The 18,841-nt window shown below is 47.4% G+C and overlaps 7 protein-coding genes across 7 annotated transcripts; 2 read left to right on the top strand and 5 right to left on the bottom strand.

The window, feature by feature from the left end:
* Nucleotides 1-667: 667 nt before the first annotated feature.
* PHATR_43865 (predicted protein) lies at nt 668-4,758 on the bottom strand. The gene has a single exon (XM_002185992.1). The coding sequence runs from the start codon at nt 4,737-4,739 to the stop codon at nt 1,065-1,067; it is 3,675 nt and encodes a 1,224-aa protein (XP_002186028.1). The 5' UTR covers nt 4,740-4,758; the 3' UTR covers nt 668-1,064.
* Nucleotides 4,759-5,728: 970 nt separating this feature from the next.
* PHATR_10617 (predicted protein) lies at nt 5,729-6,415 on the top strand (the record flags this gene model as incomplete). Its single annotated transcript, XM_002186271.1, has 1 exon — nt 5,729-6,415. A coding segment is annotated over one exon (687 nt), but the record flags the coding sequence as incomplete, so codon positions are not given.
* A 251-nt stretch (nt 6,416-6,666) lies between these two features.
* Nucleotides 6,667-7,546, bottom strand: PHATR_43863 (predicted protein). Its single transcript, XM_002185991.1, has 2 exons — nt 6,913-7,546; nt 6,667-6,840 (listed from the first exon to the last, which is right to left on the bottom strand). Exons 1-2 carry the CDS (start codon nt 7,464-7,466, stop codon nt 6,705-6,707), a joined length of 690 nt encoding a protein of 229 aa, XP_002186027.1. The 5' UTR covers nt 7,467-7,546; the 3' UTR covers nt 6,667-6,704.
* Nucleotides 7,547-7,883: 337 nt separating this feature from the next.
* Nucleotides 7,884-9,877, bottom strand: PHATR_43862 (predicted protein). Its single transcript, XM_002185990.1, has one exon. It carries the CDS (start codon nt 9,863-9,865, stop codon nt 7,967-7,969), a length of 1,899 nt encoding a protein of 632 aa, XP_002186026.1. The 5' UTR covers nt 9,866-9,877; the 3' UTR covers nt 7,884-7,966.
* A 1,032-nt stretch (nt 9,878-10,909) lies between these two features.
* PHATR_43861 (predicted protein) lies at nt 10,910-12,342 on the bottom strand (the record flags this gene model as incomplete). Its single annotated transcript, XM_002185989.1, has 1 exon — nt 10,910-12,342. Exon 1 carries the CDS (start codon nt 12,245-12,247, stop codon nt 10,910-10,912), a length of 1,338 nt encoding a protein of 445 aa, XP_002186025.1. The 5' UTR covers nt 12,248-12,342.
* A 2,711-nt stretch (nt 12,343-15,053) lies between these two features.
* On the bottom strand, nt 15,054-16,160 carry Lhcr9 (fucoxanthin chlorophyll a/c protein, lhcr type; the record flags this gene model as incomplete). Its single annotated transcript, XM_002185988.1, has 2 exons — nt 15,587-16,160; nt 15,054-15,503 (listed from the first exon to the last, which is right to left on the bottom strand). The coding sequence occupies exons 1-2, from the start codon at nt 15,974-15,976 to the stop codon at nt 15,054-15,056; spliced, it is 840 nt and encodes a 279-aa protein (XP_002186024.1). The 5' UTR covers nt 15,977-16,160.
* A 1,560-nt stretch (nt 16,161-17,720) lies between these two features.
* PHATR_43859 (predicted protein) lies at nt 17,721-18,790 on the top strand (the record flags this gene model as incomplete). Its single annotated transcript, XM_002186270.1, has 1 exon — nt 17,721-18,790. The coding sequence occupies exon 1, from the start codon at nt 17,807-17,809 to the stop codon at nt 18,788-18,790; it is 984 nt and encodes a 327-aa protein (XP_002186306.1). The 5' UTR covers nt 17,721-17,806.
* Between the last annotated feature and the right edge of the window lie 51 nt (nt 18,791-18,841).

Genomic DNA, 18,841 nt, shown 5'->3' with positions numbered 1-18,841 from the left:
GAAGGAGGCAGGCAATGATAAAGCTCATGTGCATGCAACTGCACGCGAGCTTTTGTCCATATTTGGGTTTATTTTCATTAGTATTAAGGACGCTATAATAGATTACGTATGCATTGGCCAATTTCTTTCCTCCTGAGGGTTGCGTATCTTCAGCGGCAATCGGCATTTTTGTGTGACAATACGTGATTAACTAAATGGCGTTCACTATAAGTCAATCGGATTGCCTAGTAGTTTTCGCCGGTCATTAGTAGTTAACATTGATTAAAAAGTTTATTGTTAAGGAGTGAAGCCTATTTCGAAGGTGGAGCATAAAACGGGTGGAACAAATAGGAAAGACGGGGAGGGCAATAAACTAGGGATATATTGGGGGGGGTTAACAATTCCACTGCTACAGGATAATTGATGAGCCAAAGCCGAGGCGGGGCCTTCCGTTGGTTCACAATATCTTCTTCTATGACACTTAGCCAGTGGTCGCTTAAAAAGCAAGTCAAAATATCTACTGACCGTCAGATTCGACTGGAATTTGCTTTCGTTTTGTGTCCAACATGCTCCTTACGGACATGCCTGATTGACTGTAAAGCTGCGAAAATGACGTTACTCGACTCAAAATAAAATTTCAGTGAACGCAACATTTTTATTGGTGCGACTCTTGACTAATCCGCGAATGGAACAACTAATGTAAGTCCGCTATGATATCTTGACTATAAAGTCTGACAGTGCAGTCGGCTTCGATTCTTTTTGAATCCAATACCATTCTGCACTATTACAAGACAGATTTGGATTGATCCTAAAACCCCATATCATCGAGATGCTGCATTGGTGACTACTGAATGTTGCGTCGGTCATGGCGAGCCGTAGAACTGGATCTTCCCTTCTTTAGCGAGTGGGCCCTTGTATGCATGTGGTACCGAGGGGTCGGCAACATTACTGACTGCTGTTTAAATACCGAGCAGAAGAAGCTCACGAAAACCAACAAAGGAGGCATTTGAGTGTTGCCTTTGCCTGCACACAAGATTAAGGGCAAGGGCATGTGAAAGAGCAAATCACTCCACGTCATAAATCGCTTATGGCCCACCAGGGTCTAGTTCATTGGCCTTCGACAGTGCAGCATGAAGCCTTTTGCCCGAAGAGAGATTTCTGAGAACAGCGGCAATACTCATCATTCTGGCTCCTTTTTGTACACGTTGATGGTTCAACCAGCTGCATATGTCCTCGAGCGGTATAGTAAGCGCTCCTAAGTTTCCAGGTACTGACAAAGTGCTCAAAGGAGGATAGAATTCTTCTACAAGCATACGCTGGACTTCCGGACGAAGTACTGGCCTCATTTTGAATGCCGACTTTTGCCCTCTACCGGTAACGATGACAAATTCGTTGCTCGCGACAGTCGAATGATTCCAGCTCGCTGTCAGAATTTCTTGATGTAAAGCAATTCGAACGGCAGAATGGGCGACAGCCACGTTCATTCCGTGTAAGTCCAAAACTATGCGACGATTGCCACGCGTATCGCAGTTTTCTAGCTGAAGCGGGAGGATTCCGTTTGCAACAGCTCTGATAAACGCATCGTCGGCAGACTCATATAACCCGTCTCTGTAGAGTGTGGTGATTGCCTCAACATATATTCCCACTTCGTAGGAATTCGTAGCTGAAAGTCCTGTAGATGGTATAGATAGACACTTTTCCAGTAGTGAAATAATTTCATCGCCTCGTCCCCGTGTACTGAGAACTCTAACTGCGGCAGAAACAGCCTCCTTCGGAGGACGCCGATCAGTCCATTCCAGCCAGTCTTGAATGGCCCTTATTGCCCATCCATACTGTGATCGGACAGACATGCACTTCACCGCCCAGGTCAACGCTTTAGATATCGACTCGTACTCTTTTTCCATTCTGTTCAAACCGTATTCGTCCGAGACTTTCGACGGACGGATATTGTCCAAGTAAGGTTGCAAAAATTGTAGAGTGCTCAAGCAGACACGCCAATGCCCAGACTTTGAGCCGGCAATTATCAATGACTTCCAATCTTCTGCTTGCATTCCAAGCTGTACTTTTGACATCGTTTCTCCTTTGCATGAATATGATTTCGATGTAAAACGGTCCATTTTGATGCCTTTCGCTAAAGGTAGCTCCTGGGACCTGCCATTGATTCTCCTCAGCTTGCGACTTGTTTGTTGGATGTTTCCGACAAAATCTAGTGCAGCAGTGACGTTCCCGGCGTTGGCACAGGAATGAAGGATCTTTCGGTGTACGGCCTCTAGACTAAAGTTAGAAGAATGGAGTCCACAGTTCGGAAGCGCGTTTGACAACGATTGTGAAGCTAAAATCATCCTGTGTATCTCCCGAAGAAGGAACATCGATTCGTCGAAGTATCCCACATGGGCACATGCTTTAGAAACAATTGCCAGTAGCTCAAGCGATGCGCCTTCCATGCCAACCGTCAGATCATATGCATTGCGTGCCTTCGCCCTCGATTCCTTCAGTCGGTGTGCCTGTCCATCAGGAAAGTTCCGAGCACCAAAAGGTTTTGTCATGGCACCCCGAGCATACGCAATTGCAATCCTTTCCAGCGATTCTGCGGTTGGAATACAACCGACTGTTCGCATGACTTCGAGAATATCTTTCGCGCTTTTGTAGTCATTTCGGGTCAGGCACAGCGATAGAGCTAGTGAAAAGTCCGATTGTGAATTATGGGGCAGAGAAGTCAGGTCCAATGTAACCCCAGCAAACAGCGTGACTTTCCCTTCTTTCCGCATCCCCGCCAAATGCGACAGAAAAGAAGGAATCGATTTTGTTTGCTGGCCTCTTGCAAGCGCTGTGATGATAGCACCTGTGGTTTCGCGATTTGGTATCACACCGATATTTGTCATCTTAGAAAACAAGGCTAGAACTTCTTTCGCGTATCCCGCATTAGCCATAACTGTCAAGGCCGCGTTATAAATACTCCCACGATCCGAGGCAAAAGCGGGAATAGCCGCTTCGGCCAATTTTAACATATTTAGCACCAGTTCGACGTGACTAGCTGAGGAAGCAAGAATGGCATTGCGGTAGGTCAATGCACTCCGTTCTACACTTTTGGCAGCCATGTCGTTCAAAAAGTACCGAGCCAAGCTTCCTGGATTGGAGGTAGCTACCAAGTCGTCATCATCATGAAAGTAAGCTGGAAAGGTCTCGCGTATGTCAACCCATTCACGCTCACCCATGAGTTTCCCGGAAGTAGCTAGAATCAAGAGGATGGTATTGTACGTGTTTGTATTCGGTCGCGTGTCCAATTGCCTTTGTATGTCCTCCTCCATATGGCCGAGAATCTGAAACATTGCGCGTACTCGGTCTTGCGCCTTTTTGCGTTGCGCCTTTTTTACTTTGCCTTCGCGTCTCCTGTTGTTCCCGACCAGTGCCTGTAGGACGCTATTGTAAACAACCGTATTAATTTGCAGGGCGGAATTTCTGCGCATATCATTCAACAACTCCAAGGAGAGTTGATATTGGCGAGACCGAGCACAAATTGCCATTGTTGCAGAGTAGCAAAACTCATTGGGTTCCGGTAAACTCCAGGAAGATGACGGCGTTGAGGTTGAGTTGCAGGGTTTCATTGACTCCAACAAGGTCAGTGCAATTTCCCATTCGCGGCCCAAACTTGACAGCACCAACGTTACAGTGACCGTGTCGGGTACAATATTGTGCTCTCTCATAATATCCAAGACGGCAAGCGCCAACTGGGGCCCTTGATGTGCCGTGACTACTCGTGAAGCCCGGTCGTTCAACTGGAGAAGCGCCGAAACGACGGGATTGTTGACCTTATTTGTCTCTAGTCCATGCCCGAGTAGTATTAGAGCTTCGTTCCACTGCCAACAAGTACTTTGCCAAACCGCAAAGCGACTCCGGTACAAAGACGGAAGAGGTTCCGGTTTGACAGGGGCTTGATCGTCCGTGACGGACGCGGTCAAGGCATTGAGAGCGATACTCAAACTGTACGCGTCCGTGGCGTTGGATTGAGACGATGCTTCGTGATACAAATCGACCACGGCTCTACTCTTGCCCCGCGATTCCAGTGCCTGCAACATGGCATTCACTTGTCGCGAACCGACTGGTGCCGCCAAGGCCGGATGTGCGTACATACGTTTCCAAAGCGTCTTAATTTTCCCAACACTGGCCTGAGTCCTCGCAATGCCCTGAATTGCTTCACCAACGATACGTGGGTCTACCACACACTGTGGGTCACTATCCGCCTTTGCGTAATACAACACAGCGTCGACGAGTCTTAGAATGAGTCTATAATTCTGCGCATCCGCCGCGATGTGAATTGCTTGCGTAAATGCACGCGACAATGGTTCCCGTTCGTCGTCCGCGTCTCGACAAACATTGGTTTCCAAAAAGTAGGCCAGCGATGTCGCCGCCTTACTCTGGGGTCGAACGTCGCTCGAGATTTCCCGCTGTTGTTCTTGCCGGCGTACCCGTTGTAAATAAGAGGCGTACGTCCACAATCGTCCCGCAACCTCGTTGGACGCCTCGTTGCGTTCCGACGTTGGTATATTCTTTTCTTCCAGTACCATCATGTCGGCAGTGACACGCGACTTCGACAAGGCCCTGGAAGACGCCGGAAGGCACGAGTAGCGTGTATTCGTTCGCTCCACTCGATGTCGACCGGCGGAGGAGCGAGTGTGCGGGCGTGCGGCTGGTAGGATGTAGCCGGTGACCGGGGATGGGGTCCACAGAACCAAGTCTACCAGTACAAAAAAATGGAACATGCAGATTGGTACAAAAGCGGACCAACTCCAACATATATACCGAGTCATCATGATCAAGGACGAGACAATGATGTTCCTTGGTGGAAAAGCCACAAAACACAATGTCTTCCCGGCACCATACCCTCTCGACGAAAATGAGAGAAAAAGTTGGTTGGCGGTGGAGGAATGAATCTATCTCTAGGTATACCCTTCCCTACTCTACTAAGTAGGGGGCAGTAGTCTATATACCGGTAGGTTGTTTACTCCTTCATATCTGGGTGGGCGTGTGATGGGTCTTGTCAATGTCAATTGACAGTGACATGGACGGGACATTTTCTATCCGTCTGTCTGTGTGTCTGTATGTTTGTCATCACTCTCCGATTTGGACTCCGAAATAGTGTGTGTGTCCGACTGTGTGAGCTCCGGATGAGTGGATATCGCTAGCTACTAGCTAGCTAGCAACGTCGGTCTAGCTTGACGCTACGCCCCTGTATGCCAGAAGCGACACCATTTGTTTCGGTACCTTATTGTCCGATAAAACTAACGACGGTAACCATCCATATTCTCCCACCGCTCCGCTGGCAATTCAAAAGATGTTGTTGTCGAGTCAGTATGCGGTTCGAGCGGCAGTCCGACGCTACGCGGGGACGACTGGTGTGGTTGCGACGATGCGATTGCGCGATGGAGTTGTAAGTGACGGACCGTCACCGAGGCAGCAGCCGGCGACACGGGCGGCGTTCACGGGACTCTCCATCCGCCTGTATACCCAAACGTGTGTGCTGTTGGACAAAGACGACGATGACGACGAAGAAGATATTGATGCGGAAAGACCAATGTACCAAACTCTCAATATGTCCGACCGATCCGACGCCGAATTGGAAGCCATTGTGGCCGAAGAAGAAGCCAAATTGTTGGAAGCGGAGAGGTCCAAGTACGTGGAAAATTGGAAACCTGGGATGCGCAAGCGTCCATTGAAATTCAGCAACAACTTGCAAGACTTCCTGAACGAAATGTATCCAGAAAAGTACGGCCCCGTATGGAATCTCCGAGACAAGCGTTGTGGTGCACTCGGCATCAAGGTGGGTATGATGCCCCTCTTTGACGATTGGGGCGTCCGCCATCCCTGTACGATTCTGTTTTTGGACAACAATGTCGTTTTGGGCCAAAAAAGTATAGAACAACACGGATACTGGGCTGTGCAGATTGCCGCTGGGCAGCGCAAACGAAAGAACGTGGGCGTTTCCGTGCTCGGACAGTACAAGCACATTCTGGAGGACGAGAACGAGAATCCTCCCTACCTGGTTCGTGAATTCCGTGTGTCGGATGGTGCCCACTTGGTACCGGTGGGGGCGAGAATTCACGCCCGTCACTTTGTGCCCGGTCAGAACGTGGACGTTTCCGGAATTTCCAAAGGAAAGGGCTTTCAAGGTGCCATGAAGCGACACAATTTCGGAGGAATGCCCGCCTCGCACGGTGTTTCCAAATCGCACCGAGCTCTGGGTTCCACTGGACAGTGCCAAGATCCTGGGAAAGTCTTCAAAGGGAAAAAGATGGCGGGTCGCATGGGAACCGAGCGAGTCACGGTGCAGAATCTGCGAGTCGTCAAGGTGGATCGCGGACGAAATTTGCTCTTTTTGGAAGGTGCTGTGCCCGGCAATAAAGGCGCCTTTGTGGAAATACGAGACGCCGTCAAAAAGCCGCTATGGAGCACGCAACACGTGTTGGAGAGCGTGACCCGACCACCCCTGCCAACGTTCGAGTGTGACGCGACTATTGACGGATGTGGCGAAGCGGGACACGACGTCTTTATGCCGCTACCCGAAATCGATCCATTGGATCCAACGTTGAATGACGATTCTGTCGCCTAAACAGGCGAAAGCTGCACGGTAACGTAAAGTAGAACGCAAACTAAAACGAGCCTCACTCCGCACTAGGTAACGACTAGAGTCCAGAAAACATTTTTAGCTAGCTCGGAACAACCAGGCTCTAAAGTTTGCCCTGAATTGGAGGTAGAGGATCCAACTTGAGATATTTCAGCACAGACCGTAAGAGCTCTTCGGATTCAACCACTTGAGCTTTTGTCTGATCCAAGTAATCGTCAACTACCTCCTTTCCTCCGTTTCTGGAAATCCAAACGAGATTCGTAAGCATCACGCCCTACAAAGTCTTTTTTTTAACAATTCCATCAACTTACGGATTTGCTTCCCCCCATGAAGAAGTGTATGCGAGTAACGCGGTGCTGTCCGCTTTCTCGCGGTAGCGCTCAACGACATCCAAATAGCCGTCAAAATCGTCGGGATCCACCAAGACGCCGGCGCGGACCATTAGCTTGTCGGCCCGATACAAGGGATCTTCGGTGGATTTGTAGCCCATGAATTCTTGCACACGTAGAGGTGTCTTGGCACAGGCGTCACCGCCACCACCACCTTCGGTGCGAATGATTTGTTTGCGCTCGGTATCACTCATGATTGCCGTACCACACACCTTGGTAACATCATCCCAGTGGTCCAAAAGGTAGTGAACGCGAGCATGGCCTTTTTGCAAGCGCTCGAGTTCTTTAGGGGTCGGAACAACGGCCCACGCTGGTGACGCTCCCACAAACGCAGCCGATGTACCAACAAGCAAGGCGTTGCCGGCAACCTGAAACAAAATTCGACGACCAGTCGAGACGCTCCGATTCGACAGCGAGAGGCTTCCAACCCGTTGCAGTAGCCCGAAGAAAGCCAACAGAGAATGAGTGCGTACCATAGTTAATGCGTATTATCGCAAAATTCTCCCAATGCAGCACGGAGTTAAGTACCACAAAGTAAAAACAGGATTTGGAGAGGAGGAATGGAAAAGCAGCAAATGAAGTGTAAACATCGTTTACGGTTAGCTCATTTTCTTGGTCCGAAACCCCACCCTCATCGCCTGACTCACAGTCGATGGAAGTGTCTATTCTAAAGGTAGGTTTGTTTCGTATCATCCCCAAACTACAATGTGGAAACCTTGGCTCTACTCGCCAGAATGATAAGCCTACTACTGTTAAAAAAAAAGCGTGCAAAGCAATACTACTCTAGCGTTTCCACAACTCACAACAGCTATAAGATATTTTCCGAACAGTTTTGCAGTGCGGTGGTGTATTGCGTCAAAAATAGCTTCTTGTGCACGATACCTTTCCATTGTACAAATAGAAATAGACAAGTTTACACTTGCTTGGAGAGTAAGACAATGTGTTCATCTATCTCCTCCCCGCCTTTTAAAGGAATCTATTCCTCGTTGGACTGTAACTTCGATTCATCCACAAACGCCCAAGCCAAGAAACCTCCAGCAATTACTATGGCCGACACGCAAAAGCATTCCTTTTGGCAAGCGGTCGGACAAGATGCTGCGACTGCCTCTTTGCTTTCACGGGCGTGGCGCACTAAGTATTCGCAAATCATTCGAGATGCTATTAACGGTGCAAATGTAAGCTTGGGCAGTTTGGATATGATGGACAAAGTTACCGTTGTAGGACTGGTAGTGGCTGTTTCGCTGGGTACAGCTGAAGACGTGGACAAGGGCTCGCAACCTCTCGTCTCCCGGGGCTCTTTAGTGTAAGGATGTAAGCAGGATCTCGTCGCTGCTTTTATTCGTCGTTCTTCCAATTGTCGGATCCGGGTCGTTACCGGCACAGCCGGCTTGAGAATTTTATTCTCCATGATGCGGCAGCTATCATCTTCTCCCCCCGCGGAGTGAGTATTCTTAGAAACGTCAGAAACTCGTTGTGGACGAGACGATCGTTGTCTTCGCTCCCGGGGTGTCACAATTGGTGAAAGCCCTGTTGGCTCCAAAGGTGGTGTCAGCAATAGGCGCAAACATGTTCCGTCGTCGTGGTGAGTATCGATATGCTCGCTCGAAGCAAGACGCGCAATGGGTGCATTGAGAGCAGCAGGGTGAGATCGGAGCAAGTGGTAGATTGCGGCGAGATCAGGAGTACACAATGTTGTAGAGATTGACGATCCGACCGGAATTGCCGCTAGTTGAAATGGATAAACACCAAGAATGGGATCGCGGCACAAAATTAGTTCAGGACTGTGTTTGAACAGATCCTTGACGCCGCCGGACCACTGATGTCGATAGGTTAAAGCCGTATGTAGTGGATACCGACCGCTCGGTTCATTGGGGTCAATTTGGAGCGCCGTATCGGAACCCAATTCTAACAATTTGCTTATAACTTGTTGCTCGCGTGGTTTGTACCGACGACGGGACAGTTTGGACCACGTGGTCGGTCCCACAGCTATATGCAATGGGAGCTTACCGCTTTCATCCCGCTGAAATTTCTGATGCGAATATTTCGCAATGGCGTATTCCAAAATTGGATACGGACAACCGAGAGATCCGAGTGATACGGCAGCGTGCAATACGAAAGGTTCTGCTTCTGCCGTTTTTTGCGAGCGTTCGTTGACTTTCGGAGAGCCCCCATGGGATGTACCATTGTCCTGCCTGGTAACGTGCTGCACCCGTCGTGACTTCGCAATGGCTTCCAGAATGACTTGTGCTTTTTGCCAAAACACTGTGTTATAATTTTCCGGCGCGTCGTTGCTATCGATAACGTCCCGTCCGTCCCAGAGCGCCACCAGTGCCGTGGCACCCCACTTGGAGGCTTGCGAAGCCGTATCAGGAGCCCACTGCACCAACTCTCGTAATATCTCGATAGAGGCATTCCAACGACAGGCAATGTGTATAGGCAAATCACCGTTATATGAGGGTACGTATGCTCCTTGTGGGAAGGCTCTCAGCAACGCTCGAACGACACGTACGGGGGGACGTTGTTGACAAGCCACGTACAATGGTGTTTCACCCAGATCAGCGTCCTGGTACGAGGCATCTACCGGACGAATCTCACAGGCCCTCAGTACCTTGCGCCAATTCATGTCGACAGTCAAATCGTACAAATTCGAATGCGGATGCATATGTGCCGCGACTGATCCTACCGCAACTTCCAATTGGTGGGTAGCTCTCCTTGGGGAAGGGGTAACGTTGGACGACGACGTAAGTTCTTGTGTGTTGTTTTCTAATCTGGGCTCGCGCTGAATATCAACGGCAAGGCCGTCGGCGACTCGCGTTTCAATACTTCTCGAGAACCAGTCGAAGGTTTCCTTCTTCCATCTATCAGCAATCTCCATGGTGCTTTTTGATTGCGAGATAATTTTGGCTACGCCGTATTATAATTCCTGTTGTCGAGACATTTCTCCTGCCCTCCGAAAGCAGAACGAGAGAGATGTCCAAAAGACACCATGGACCAAGCAGGAACCTCATTCACGACCAAATTGCCCCAGGGATGCCATTTCGGAATCCTGTCGTAGGAAAAGGCTTCTCTAGAGAGACAGAGGCTTTTACATTAATGTAAGTGTAAACAATATTAGCACAGTGACATAAAAGATGATCGACTGACTGTGAGTATGAGGATTTCGAAAGCTTGTTAGGCATACCCGGAATCCTGACGTGACAATTACTTACTGTTAATTTATCAAATGTCACATTGTATGTTCAATCAAACAAATTTGTTCGACATCGATAAAAACACATATTTACATTTTGTTTGACTATTAGTTTCTTCTTTCAGGGAATCCCCCTGTCGTGATATGACGGTCAGTCATGTGTCCGTACTTCGGACTGAGAGCATACATTAGAGACGCACGTCTGTCTGACGTGGAGAGAGAAACTATTCAAGATACACATTTAGGAAAACAGTATTGAACGTGAAGAAGCAAGATATGTTCAACATGGGAACGAATCAGCAAGAAAGAAGGAATGAGTTGGTCGAAGTTGATCGTGCGAAATCACTTTAGAGGATAAGAGCAAATGCTCTCTAATTTAGGTTTAGTCAACTTGTGAGAAGATTACTGTTATTCTACGTGGAATATACAGAGAGAGGGTCGAGATTTCAACATCCCCCGACAATCGGATTCCCAAAATCGATCGATAAGTGTACTGTCATCAACACAGCAAACTTTTCTCCGGCATCTTGCGTTGTGAGAAACAAATTCTTACATTTGCTTGAATCGATACTATTATAACAGGTCGGCCGCTAATCCAAATCTCAATCAAGGGCAAAGGAACAAGATATATACAGCAAATTTCCAGCTGACTAGCTAGTCTCGCTATTACAACAATTTTTTGTAAGATCAGTTCCACCAAATCTCTAGTCTTATCTTTTCTCCTTATTGTTAGCGCGAGAGCTGCCAAGCCAGTTTCTCCATATGCTGCGGAGTCACATAATGACAAATATTAGAGTTTTTCGTACACATATCGTCGCCTTCGTTCCGGCACTCTCGCCTTAGTTGGTCATTTGCCGGTGTTCGCCTTCCTGTGTATATCTCGGAACCGTTGAATCCTTGTAAACGATCCTCAAGAACCTGAGAAAAATAAGGAGTATTTGCATGCACCGAAATGTGATAAAAATTTGCAAAGTATCCCCAAACCCAGTCGCTGTGCAAGCAATAGCCAACGGAATTCCAAGAATCGACTTGCTGATATGGCTGATCCGTCACATATGCATGCATGAGTTGCGCCACACTCATGCCTTCTCGAAAAACTTTCTGCTCACCAATAGAATTTTCCGAAAGACGCCAACAGGCTAACCGCAGAAATTCATCCTCTATTCTGTCGGTAGTGTTGTAGCAAAATAGAGGTTTCATCAGGTTTTCAATTGCGGATCGGCTAAAGATCATTCCCCAGCCTCCGTAGGGAAACGTAAAATTGTGTTCCCGCACCCGAGAGCGAAGCATACACCCCGCCACAGCGTAGGGAGTTTTGGCTGGATACATTGATGGAAGACTCACCTCCAATTGATCGATATTAACCCAAGAATCGTCGTCCAAAACCAACAAATAATCGGGAGTACCTTGCGCCCTGTATGCGCCTAAAGCTTTCACAAGGCCATCAAAGGGCCGTTTCTGAGCGCAAAGCCATCCAATTGCGTTGGCTTTTTTATTCAACCATTGTACTCGTGCATAATGAGTCGCCATTTGCTTCAAATGAAAAAATTCCTCTCCTAGCACACGACTACGAGACTTGCAGAAGGTGACGACCTTTTCCAATTGCGAGGTGGTCAACTTGCTGGAACAATCTGCTTCGGTGTCGTCCTCCTCAGTTATTCGAAAAAAATTTCTGACGGAATCTTTTGGTCCAAAAAATCTTTCTTGTGCTTCTTGGTATATTGGTCTCGCGTGAGAGCCAACACTGATGATGTCAATTGATATCTTTGAGTGTCTCTCCAGCTGAGTTTGAGCAGCCGCTCGCAAAAGATCCACCTGGTCGGGGACCCTTGACCCTTTCCCAACGGGATCTTGAGCGACAATTGCGGCTGATGCAAGACTCAGTGGATCCCACTTCTCAGCATGCGACGGCGTGTGGAGAGACAACAGAGAAGACTGATGATTCACGAAAGAGAACAACCAAAAGGCAGATAGGAAGAAGATGACAATCTTTGTCTTGGCGACATTGAATGATTGAGCTCTCCGGCTTCTCTTACCTTGTAATCTTAATGTTGTGGCCTGATGCATCTCGGATGGAAGCTTATAGTTGCGAAGCTTGCCCTGGACCTCTTACAGTTAGTTGTGACTGTGATCAGGAATGCAAACGTTCATTTCAGCCAAAGCTGCTAACAGGGGCGTGCCTCAAATCTCTCGAATATAAAAAACGAAATAAAAAATTAGAAGACATTTTCACTTAACTCTGTCATGATAAAAGTATCATTCATACTGGCTGGCGTTTTACGTATACGTTGATTTATAAAAAGAAAACTTTATAGCCGCTTTCGAAACCCGACCCTAATTAAATCGGCCGATTTCTAATCCGACTCTAAAATAGGGTCGCTTTCTGAAATCCGACCCTATTTTTAGAGTCGCTTTCGAAATCCGACTCTAAATCAAAATCCGACTCTAAGTTAGGGTCGGATTTAGAGTCGGATTTTAAAGCGACTCAATTTTTCCTCGCATCGCGAGTATCCGGATCGATGCCATATTTTGCAATTTTCGAGCTCATTTCGATCATAAAACGAGTTCTACTTGTCGCGTCTATTGACCTCTGGGTCAAGTGCATGATCTTCCCGGTAACCCGACGGTTTCTTCTACCCCCAAGAAACACCGTTGCCAACACATTTGGTAGACTCACTACTGTTTTTTCAGGGATGGTGGACATTTTCTCGACTTCTCGTTCTAAAGGGTGGTTGGCAGAATTACTACTCCTGTAGCTTCTTTATAGTGCAAGGAGATGTTCTGTTGAAAGTTTCCTATTAATTTAGTGCTTCACAATTGGCTGCTTTGTACTACTTTTTACAATTGGTTGCCTTTTTCGTTGACAGCTAGTAAATGCTAGAATTGACAGCAGCCACAAGATCGTGCATATCATCAGAGTCTAAAGAGTCAGTATCATCAAAGCTGCGCTTCAAATGTGCCCCCTTGTCACCCATTGTTTCACTTTTGGTCTCCTCAATGCCTCTAAATTTGCTTTCGAGCTCAATTTTACACTGAGTATAGCTGTCGTGGTGCTCTCGATATACTAAAAGGTTTTTTTGGCACCTCTCGACTTTTTTCCAGTAGTCATCTTGCTCAGTTTTAAGACGCCAAACAAAGGCAGTATCACACTGCATCATTTTGAAAGCACAGTTGTCCTTGCAATGGTCCCTCCATACTAGTTTTGCATCTTGGTAGTTGGATGAAATCGTTTCCTCTCGAAAATATTGCTTCGAGACTTGTTTTCCTGCTGACTTGCTCCACTCAATCACCTTAGGCTTTTCTTTCTTCTGAAGATCACCCTTCATGTGCTTCTTGCGAAGCAGTCTTAGTATTCAAGTGAATTTGTCACCATGGGGGATACCATTGAATGCTGGGTGGTCGACGACTACCTTTGGTCACAATTCCATTGATGCAATTGGGATTTTTTCTGCTAACAGCGCTTCTTCAAGTAGCCCTCTTACTACCTTTCACTTCTCCTGTGTCTCTTCTTCATCCTGGATATCCTTCGACAAAAGTAATAAGCTGCTACTCTTAACTATTATCTGCTCCCGAAGGTATCGCGTTGAAATTAGGAATCCGATTGATGTTTGGCTTCTGTCTCGTTCCGCTACCACCGCAACCAAATGACTGTTCATTGGGCAGAAACAAGACAACTTTACTATAGACTGTGAGTAGATCTACTAGTAGATATGGCTCTGGAAATCGAAGCAAAAATGAAAATGCGACTCTAAAAACTTGAGTCGCTTGCGAAATCCGACTCTAAATCCGACCCTAAATCCGACTCTAAATCGGACCCTAAATCCGACTCTATTTGAAAAACCGACCCTAAATTAGAGTCGGATTTAGAGTCGGTTTCTGAATCCGACTCTAAATAGAGTCGGTTTCGAAATCCGACTCTAAATTAGAGTCCGTTTCCAAAGTCCGGCCAAATTTTTAGAGTCGTTTTCAAAACCCAACGCTCAACTTAGATGTATCAGTCATTTTTAGAGTCCGTTGGGAAAGCCCGCCTGGCGCACTACTGGCATTTAAAGCTCGAAATGCAAAATGTCGTATTTTTGTTTTCCCGGGATTGCGACTTAATGAGGCACGCCCCAGTGAAGGCGCTGACAGGGAGGACTGTCTATAACGTAACGCTGTATCGCTACGAGGTAACTTTAGGGTTAGGTGTAGGTCTGCATACTCGCAAGAACCGGAAAGACCCGCCCTGCTCGCAGTCAATTTGAAGTCTCACAGTCAGTCAGCGTTTGTCAAAATTAACGTGCCATGGAATTGAACCACGGAGCGCTATCCCCAAATCACGTCGTTTGACCTCGTCACATTTAAGGTATATCAAGCATATTCACTTATATCTTGACAAGCGTTGACCGTGAATGCTTCGTTTTGACGTACGACGCTGGCTTCATTCTTCTTTGTGTCGCGTGTTGATCACTCGGCAGCGAAAATCGAGAGGTCAAACGAAATGTAGGTAGTCTCTACTGTCAATGACCGCTACGCTCCCACATCTCGCAAAAGGTGCTTGAAAGCACTTCCAAAGCTTACGTAAACGTCAAAGCTTTTCAAGGCAAAGCCCTTTTCGTTTGTGGCTTTATTGTAAGGATCAGCTCCTAGCTGAGGGAAATTTCCTAGTGCACGTCTCTCATTCACATACTTCACTATTGCGGAAACGTACCTCAAGATCTAGACAAAAAAAGAAGACATAATATGTATGAAATGTTGGATTTATCTGGCATTCATAGCGCTATCTAAATTGGGCTTTGCTCACGAAGTAAGCATCAGCTTGTGTGGACCTTCAGTGTAGACACGACACCTGCCGTGTCCCTCTCCCAACTCTACTTGGCGCTACTCACTACCCTTACATTCCATAACCGCCAATACTTCCGTACGTTTCAACAACATCCGAAACGGGTTTAAACAAAAGAGGAGTTTGGTCCACGACGGCGTACTGTTGCACGAATTCTTGAAAAGCAAAGCCAGTGATGGCGATCATAGCGAGCCGTCCGTTTTTGATTTCCGCTAGCTCCATGCGCCGTTTTCCAGTAGTGGTAGACGGATACAATCCCAACGGGTCAAAACCAAGTTTTCCCGGAAAATAATCCGGATCGCTACGCTTTTTTCGGAGTCCGTACAAATCGATCGCAGCAGCAGCACCTAGACAGGCGCCCCAGTAGACAGGAGAAATCTTACCTAGTCCACCGTTCAAAATACTTGGTACGCGATCGGTTGCATCCAAGGCCGGATCCAAATCCAACCAGGATGCAAATTGGCGATCAAAGAGCTCAGACAACGGCCAACCAGCAGCAGCCTAAAAAGCGGATATAGCGAGTGAGGCACGTCGGACATTGCATACAGACAACTCGGTCTCTGGTTTGTAGTGTCTATACGTACAAGCATGGCAAGCCGGGCGTGCTTAATTTCTGCTTCTCGAAAGCTCACAAGGCTGGCCTCAGAATCTACAAAGCCAAAGGGGTCAAAGCCAACGTCGCCTGGCATCGAACCGTCCAAAAATTCTGGGCGCTTGAGGAATGGGATAGCGGTTGACATCCCGGGTGGAGAATTGACTGCATCACTCGTCACGACCTCCCTTTCCAATGCGTTCTCTATTGGGCCCGTGCGTTCGTCTCCTTCTTCTAGCGCTTCTTTGGAAAACTTTTCCAATTTAGTCTCCTCATCGACTTGAGAGAAAATCCTTGCTAAGCGTTGATGCTTTGGACTTAAAGGAGCGAATGCTGCTACAGTCGTCACAGCTGTAAGGATCGTGAAAAAGGATGTCTTCATTTTTATATGTTTAATTTCTTTGAGGGGTCAATTTTGCATGTAAAAAGAAACTATACATACACGTTTGCGATGAGCACCCGCAAACTATCGAAAAAGAGAGAGAAGACGTTGGACGAAGATGCTCATTGCCTTTCCTCGACTTTCTCCTTCTTTTGCTGACTCGGCGCAGCCGCAATGACGCAAGGTTTATTTATTGTAGACTCAGTGAGAGAAACTAGATGCTAATTGCAAGCGTGTTCCTATACAAGATCCTTCGAAGAGTTTCTTTCAGAATATTCGATAGCTTTCGACCCGAACAAAAGAAGTGAAACGAGATGCAGCGTATTCAGAACCAAACTGTGTAAGCATCGCCTCGGTATTTGGTATCAGCTTACGACGAAAGGTGGGAGCGGCGATTTGCAATAAATTTCCGGGCATGCACAGCAATGGAAATACTGAACGCCCCGAGTAGAATTGCCTGCAGCGTTGGTTTGTCTGGGAGCGTCCACAAAACTGAACTACCAGCAACCAAGCGTTTGATTCTATGATATGGTATTCATTAACGCTACGTACATAAAACATCTAGGGTCGTTCTAATTGTGTACGATTCATCCCATACCAACGAGACGACATGTACCACCAGGCATTTTTGCGAAACGCACTACGGCCCTAGGCTTGCACTGAAAATATCATTAGGAAGAAAGCAAAAGCTCCGCTTCCAAAATGTGAAAAATTATCGTTCGAGAAAAGACTTGGACTTTTGTGCCGTGATGGTACGAGCAGCTTTCGGGGTGTGTTGGGAAAGGAGAAAAATAATCAAGTCTGCTTTGACCAGCCCATACCATTTGTGGCAGGACCCAGCAATTTGACAACGTCTTCAAGGAAGACGATTGGGTAATGTTTGTGTCGTGGTTTTCGAGACTACGTCGAAATACTTGTCGGTAGACCTAGAATAGCCTGCTTGAACGTGGAGTGTGAATAACGCGTATTCTCGTACGATTGACCGATATCGAGTCTCGGCACACGCTCGACATTAATGTGTTTGGTCCATGCTTGCAGAATAGGAAGAAAAAAATTTGCTCACTCGCGCTGATCATGATGAAGTGAGCCGCGGAAAGGGCACGTTTGTCATTCTGTACTTGTAAAGGAATGGTGGGACACCTGAAAAACGGCCGCTGTAGTGTGCGATGGAGATGATCCAGCGGAGCTTCCAATACAAAACGGAGATGCAACGCATAGATTCGTTGGAAGCAAAGACACGCCATAGCCAAAACTTAAACAATCAGTATACATCGGACCCGCCCCACGCAGAAACCGCGGCGAAGGCAATATTTTAGCCTTTTCTTTGCGGCTTTTGTTCTCTCTCTAGGTTGCATGCTGAAGAGCATCCACTATTATGACTTTCCGCTTGTTACGACTTCGTTGTAGTCGGTGATCGAGGACGACATATATGCGCATGATACGTTTGTCAACGTGCAGATATCTGGATATTCCTGTGAATGCACAGTAACATTACTTGGTGTGAACTTTCCATCTAGCTAGTTACAGTCAGTTGTGTCGGCTCGGAGGTACCAAATTACGGTGGACCCCAACAGAAATATCGTATCTCTTTTTCTGGTTGATGGAGCAATGTCGTGCAGATATTTCCCTCCAATGATTTTGACTCAGATACTAGTCGGGGTCACAGCCAGTGATTCTGGGCGACGGGGCCTTTCATCCTGGCCATGGCGAGACCCCACAGCAACCGAATTGAAAATCTTTGCTTATTACCAGTGCCCCAGACATCATAAGATTCTTCGGTTCAATACAGTCACTCAGCTTTGAACGCAGTTTTTCGACGACTGAAGTGTCATGAGTAGTCCCAGCAGTACGGCGGCCGTCGTCTCTTCGAATCACAACAAACGGCCACGCGAAACCAACAAGCGACGCCAACACTACACCAACAATCCTCAACGAGGCGGACCAGGGATTTTACTGACGTGCGAATCAGGGCGAGAAGGTAAGTGCCGACGGGAAGGTCTTGAAATTTTGCGGTTTTACTGGAATACCCAAACCAATGCCCCCAGCACACCGAGCAATGAACCGAAGCAATTGAGTCTCGAAGAAGAACTTATTGCCCTCAAAACGAAAAAGGATCCAAACGACGAACCTTTTGGAATCTTTGATACGGGATGCAAGGGGACTGTATTCGTGATGTGCACGCTTCCTAATTGCAGCATGATATCACCCATAAGGAAACCAAAAACCCAGGAGCCGTCAGAGGCCAGTGTCACTTCTGAACATTCGATAGACAGATCAAAGAAACGTCGCTTGGACGAAAGCAACGGTATGAGTACCACATGTACGGCACTGCAAGAGCAGCCTCCTTGGGATCCTGTGCAGACTGTCCGCAATGTGGTTCACGATTTGTCCTCGGCCGAGCTGTCGAACGCGGCCATTCCGGGTTCACGCTTCGTCACCCGCATGATTCCCGTGCAGGCAACTTGTTTTGCGTCGCTCGATGAGATTGGACTCGTGTTAGACGGACTTTTGGATCGTCTCTTACCGACATTGTCGTCGAAGAAATCACACGAAGCGCCACTGACTTTTTCGGTGAATTTCAAGCGACGAAATTGCACGGCTCTGACCCGGGATGCGGTCATTAAGCAAGTTGCGACTCAGATTTTTTCCCGAACATTCTGGACGGTCAAGCTGCGTGAACCGGATTTTACTGTCCTCATTGAAGTTTGCAAGACTCTATGCGGGATGTCGATTTTGCCAAGCAGCTGCCAGACTATAGCGCGAAATTTCAATTTAGCCAATCTACGGACTAAAAGGGGCATCGCTTCGGAATAACAGTTCAACCCCTCTACTGTAGCTTCGGCAGAAGACGCTTTACTGCCCCGT

Source organism: Phaeodactylum tricornutum, chromosome 3 (assembly GCF_000150955.2).
Source record: "Phaeodactylum tricornutum CCAP 1055/1 chromosome 3, complete sequence".
Classification (NCBI taxonomy): domain Eukaryota; phylum Bacillariophyta; class Bacillariophyceae; order Surirellales; family Neidiaceae; genus Phaeodactylum; species Phaeodactylum tricornutum.
The sequence above is the reverse complement of the archived record's forward strand: the minus strand, read 5'-3'. Positions and strand labels throughout refer to the sequence as shown.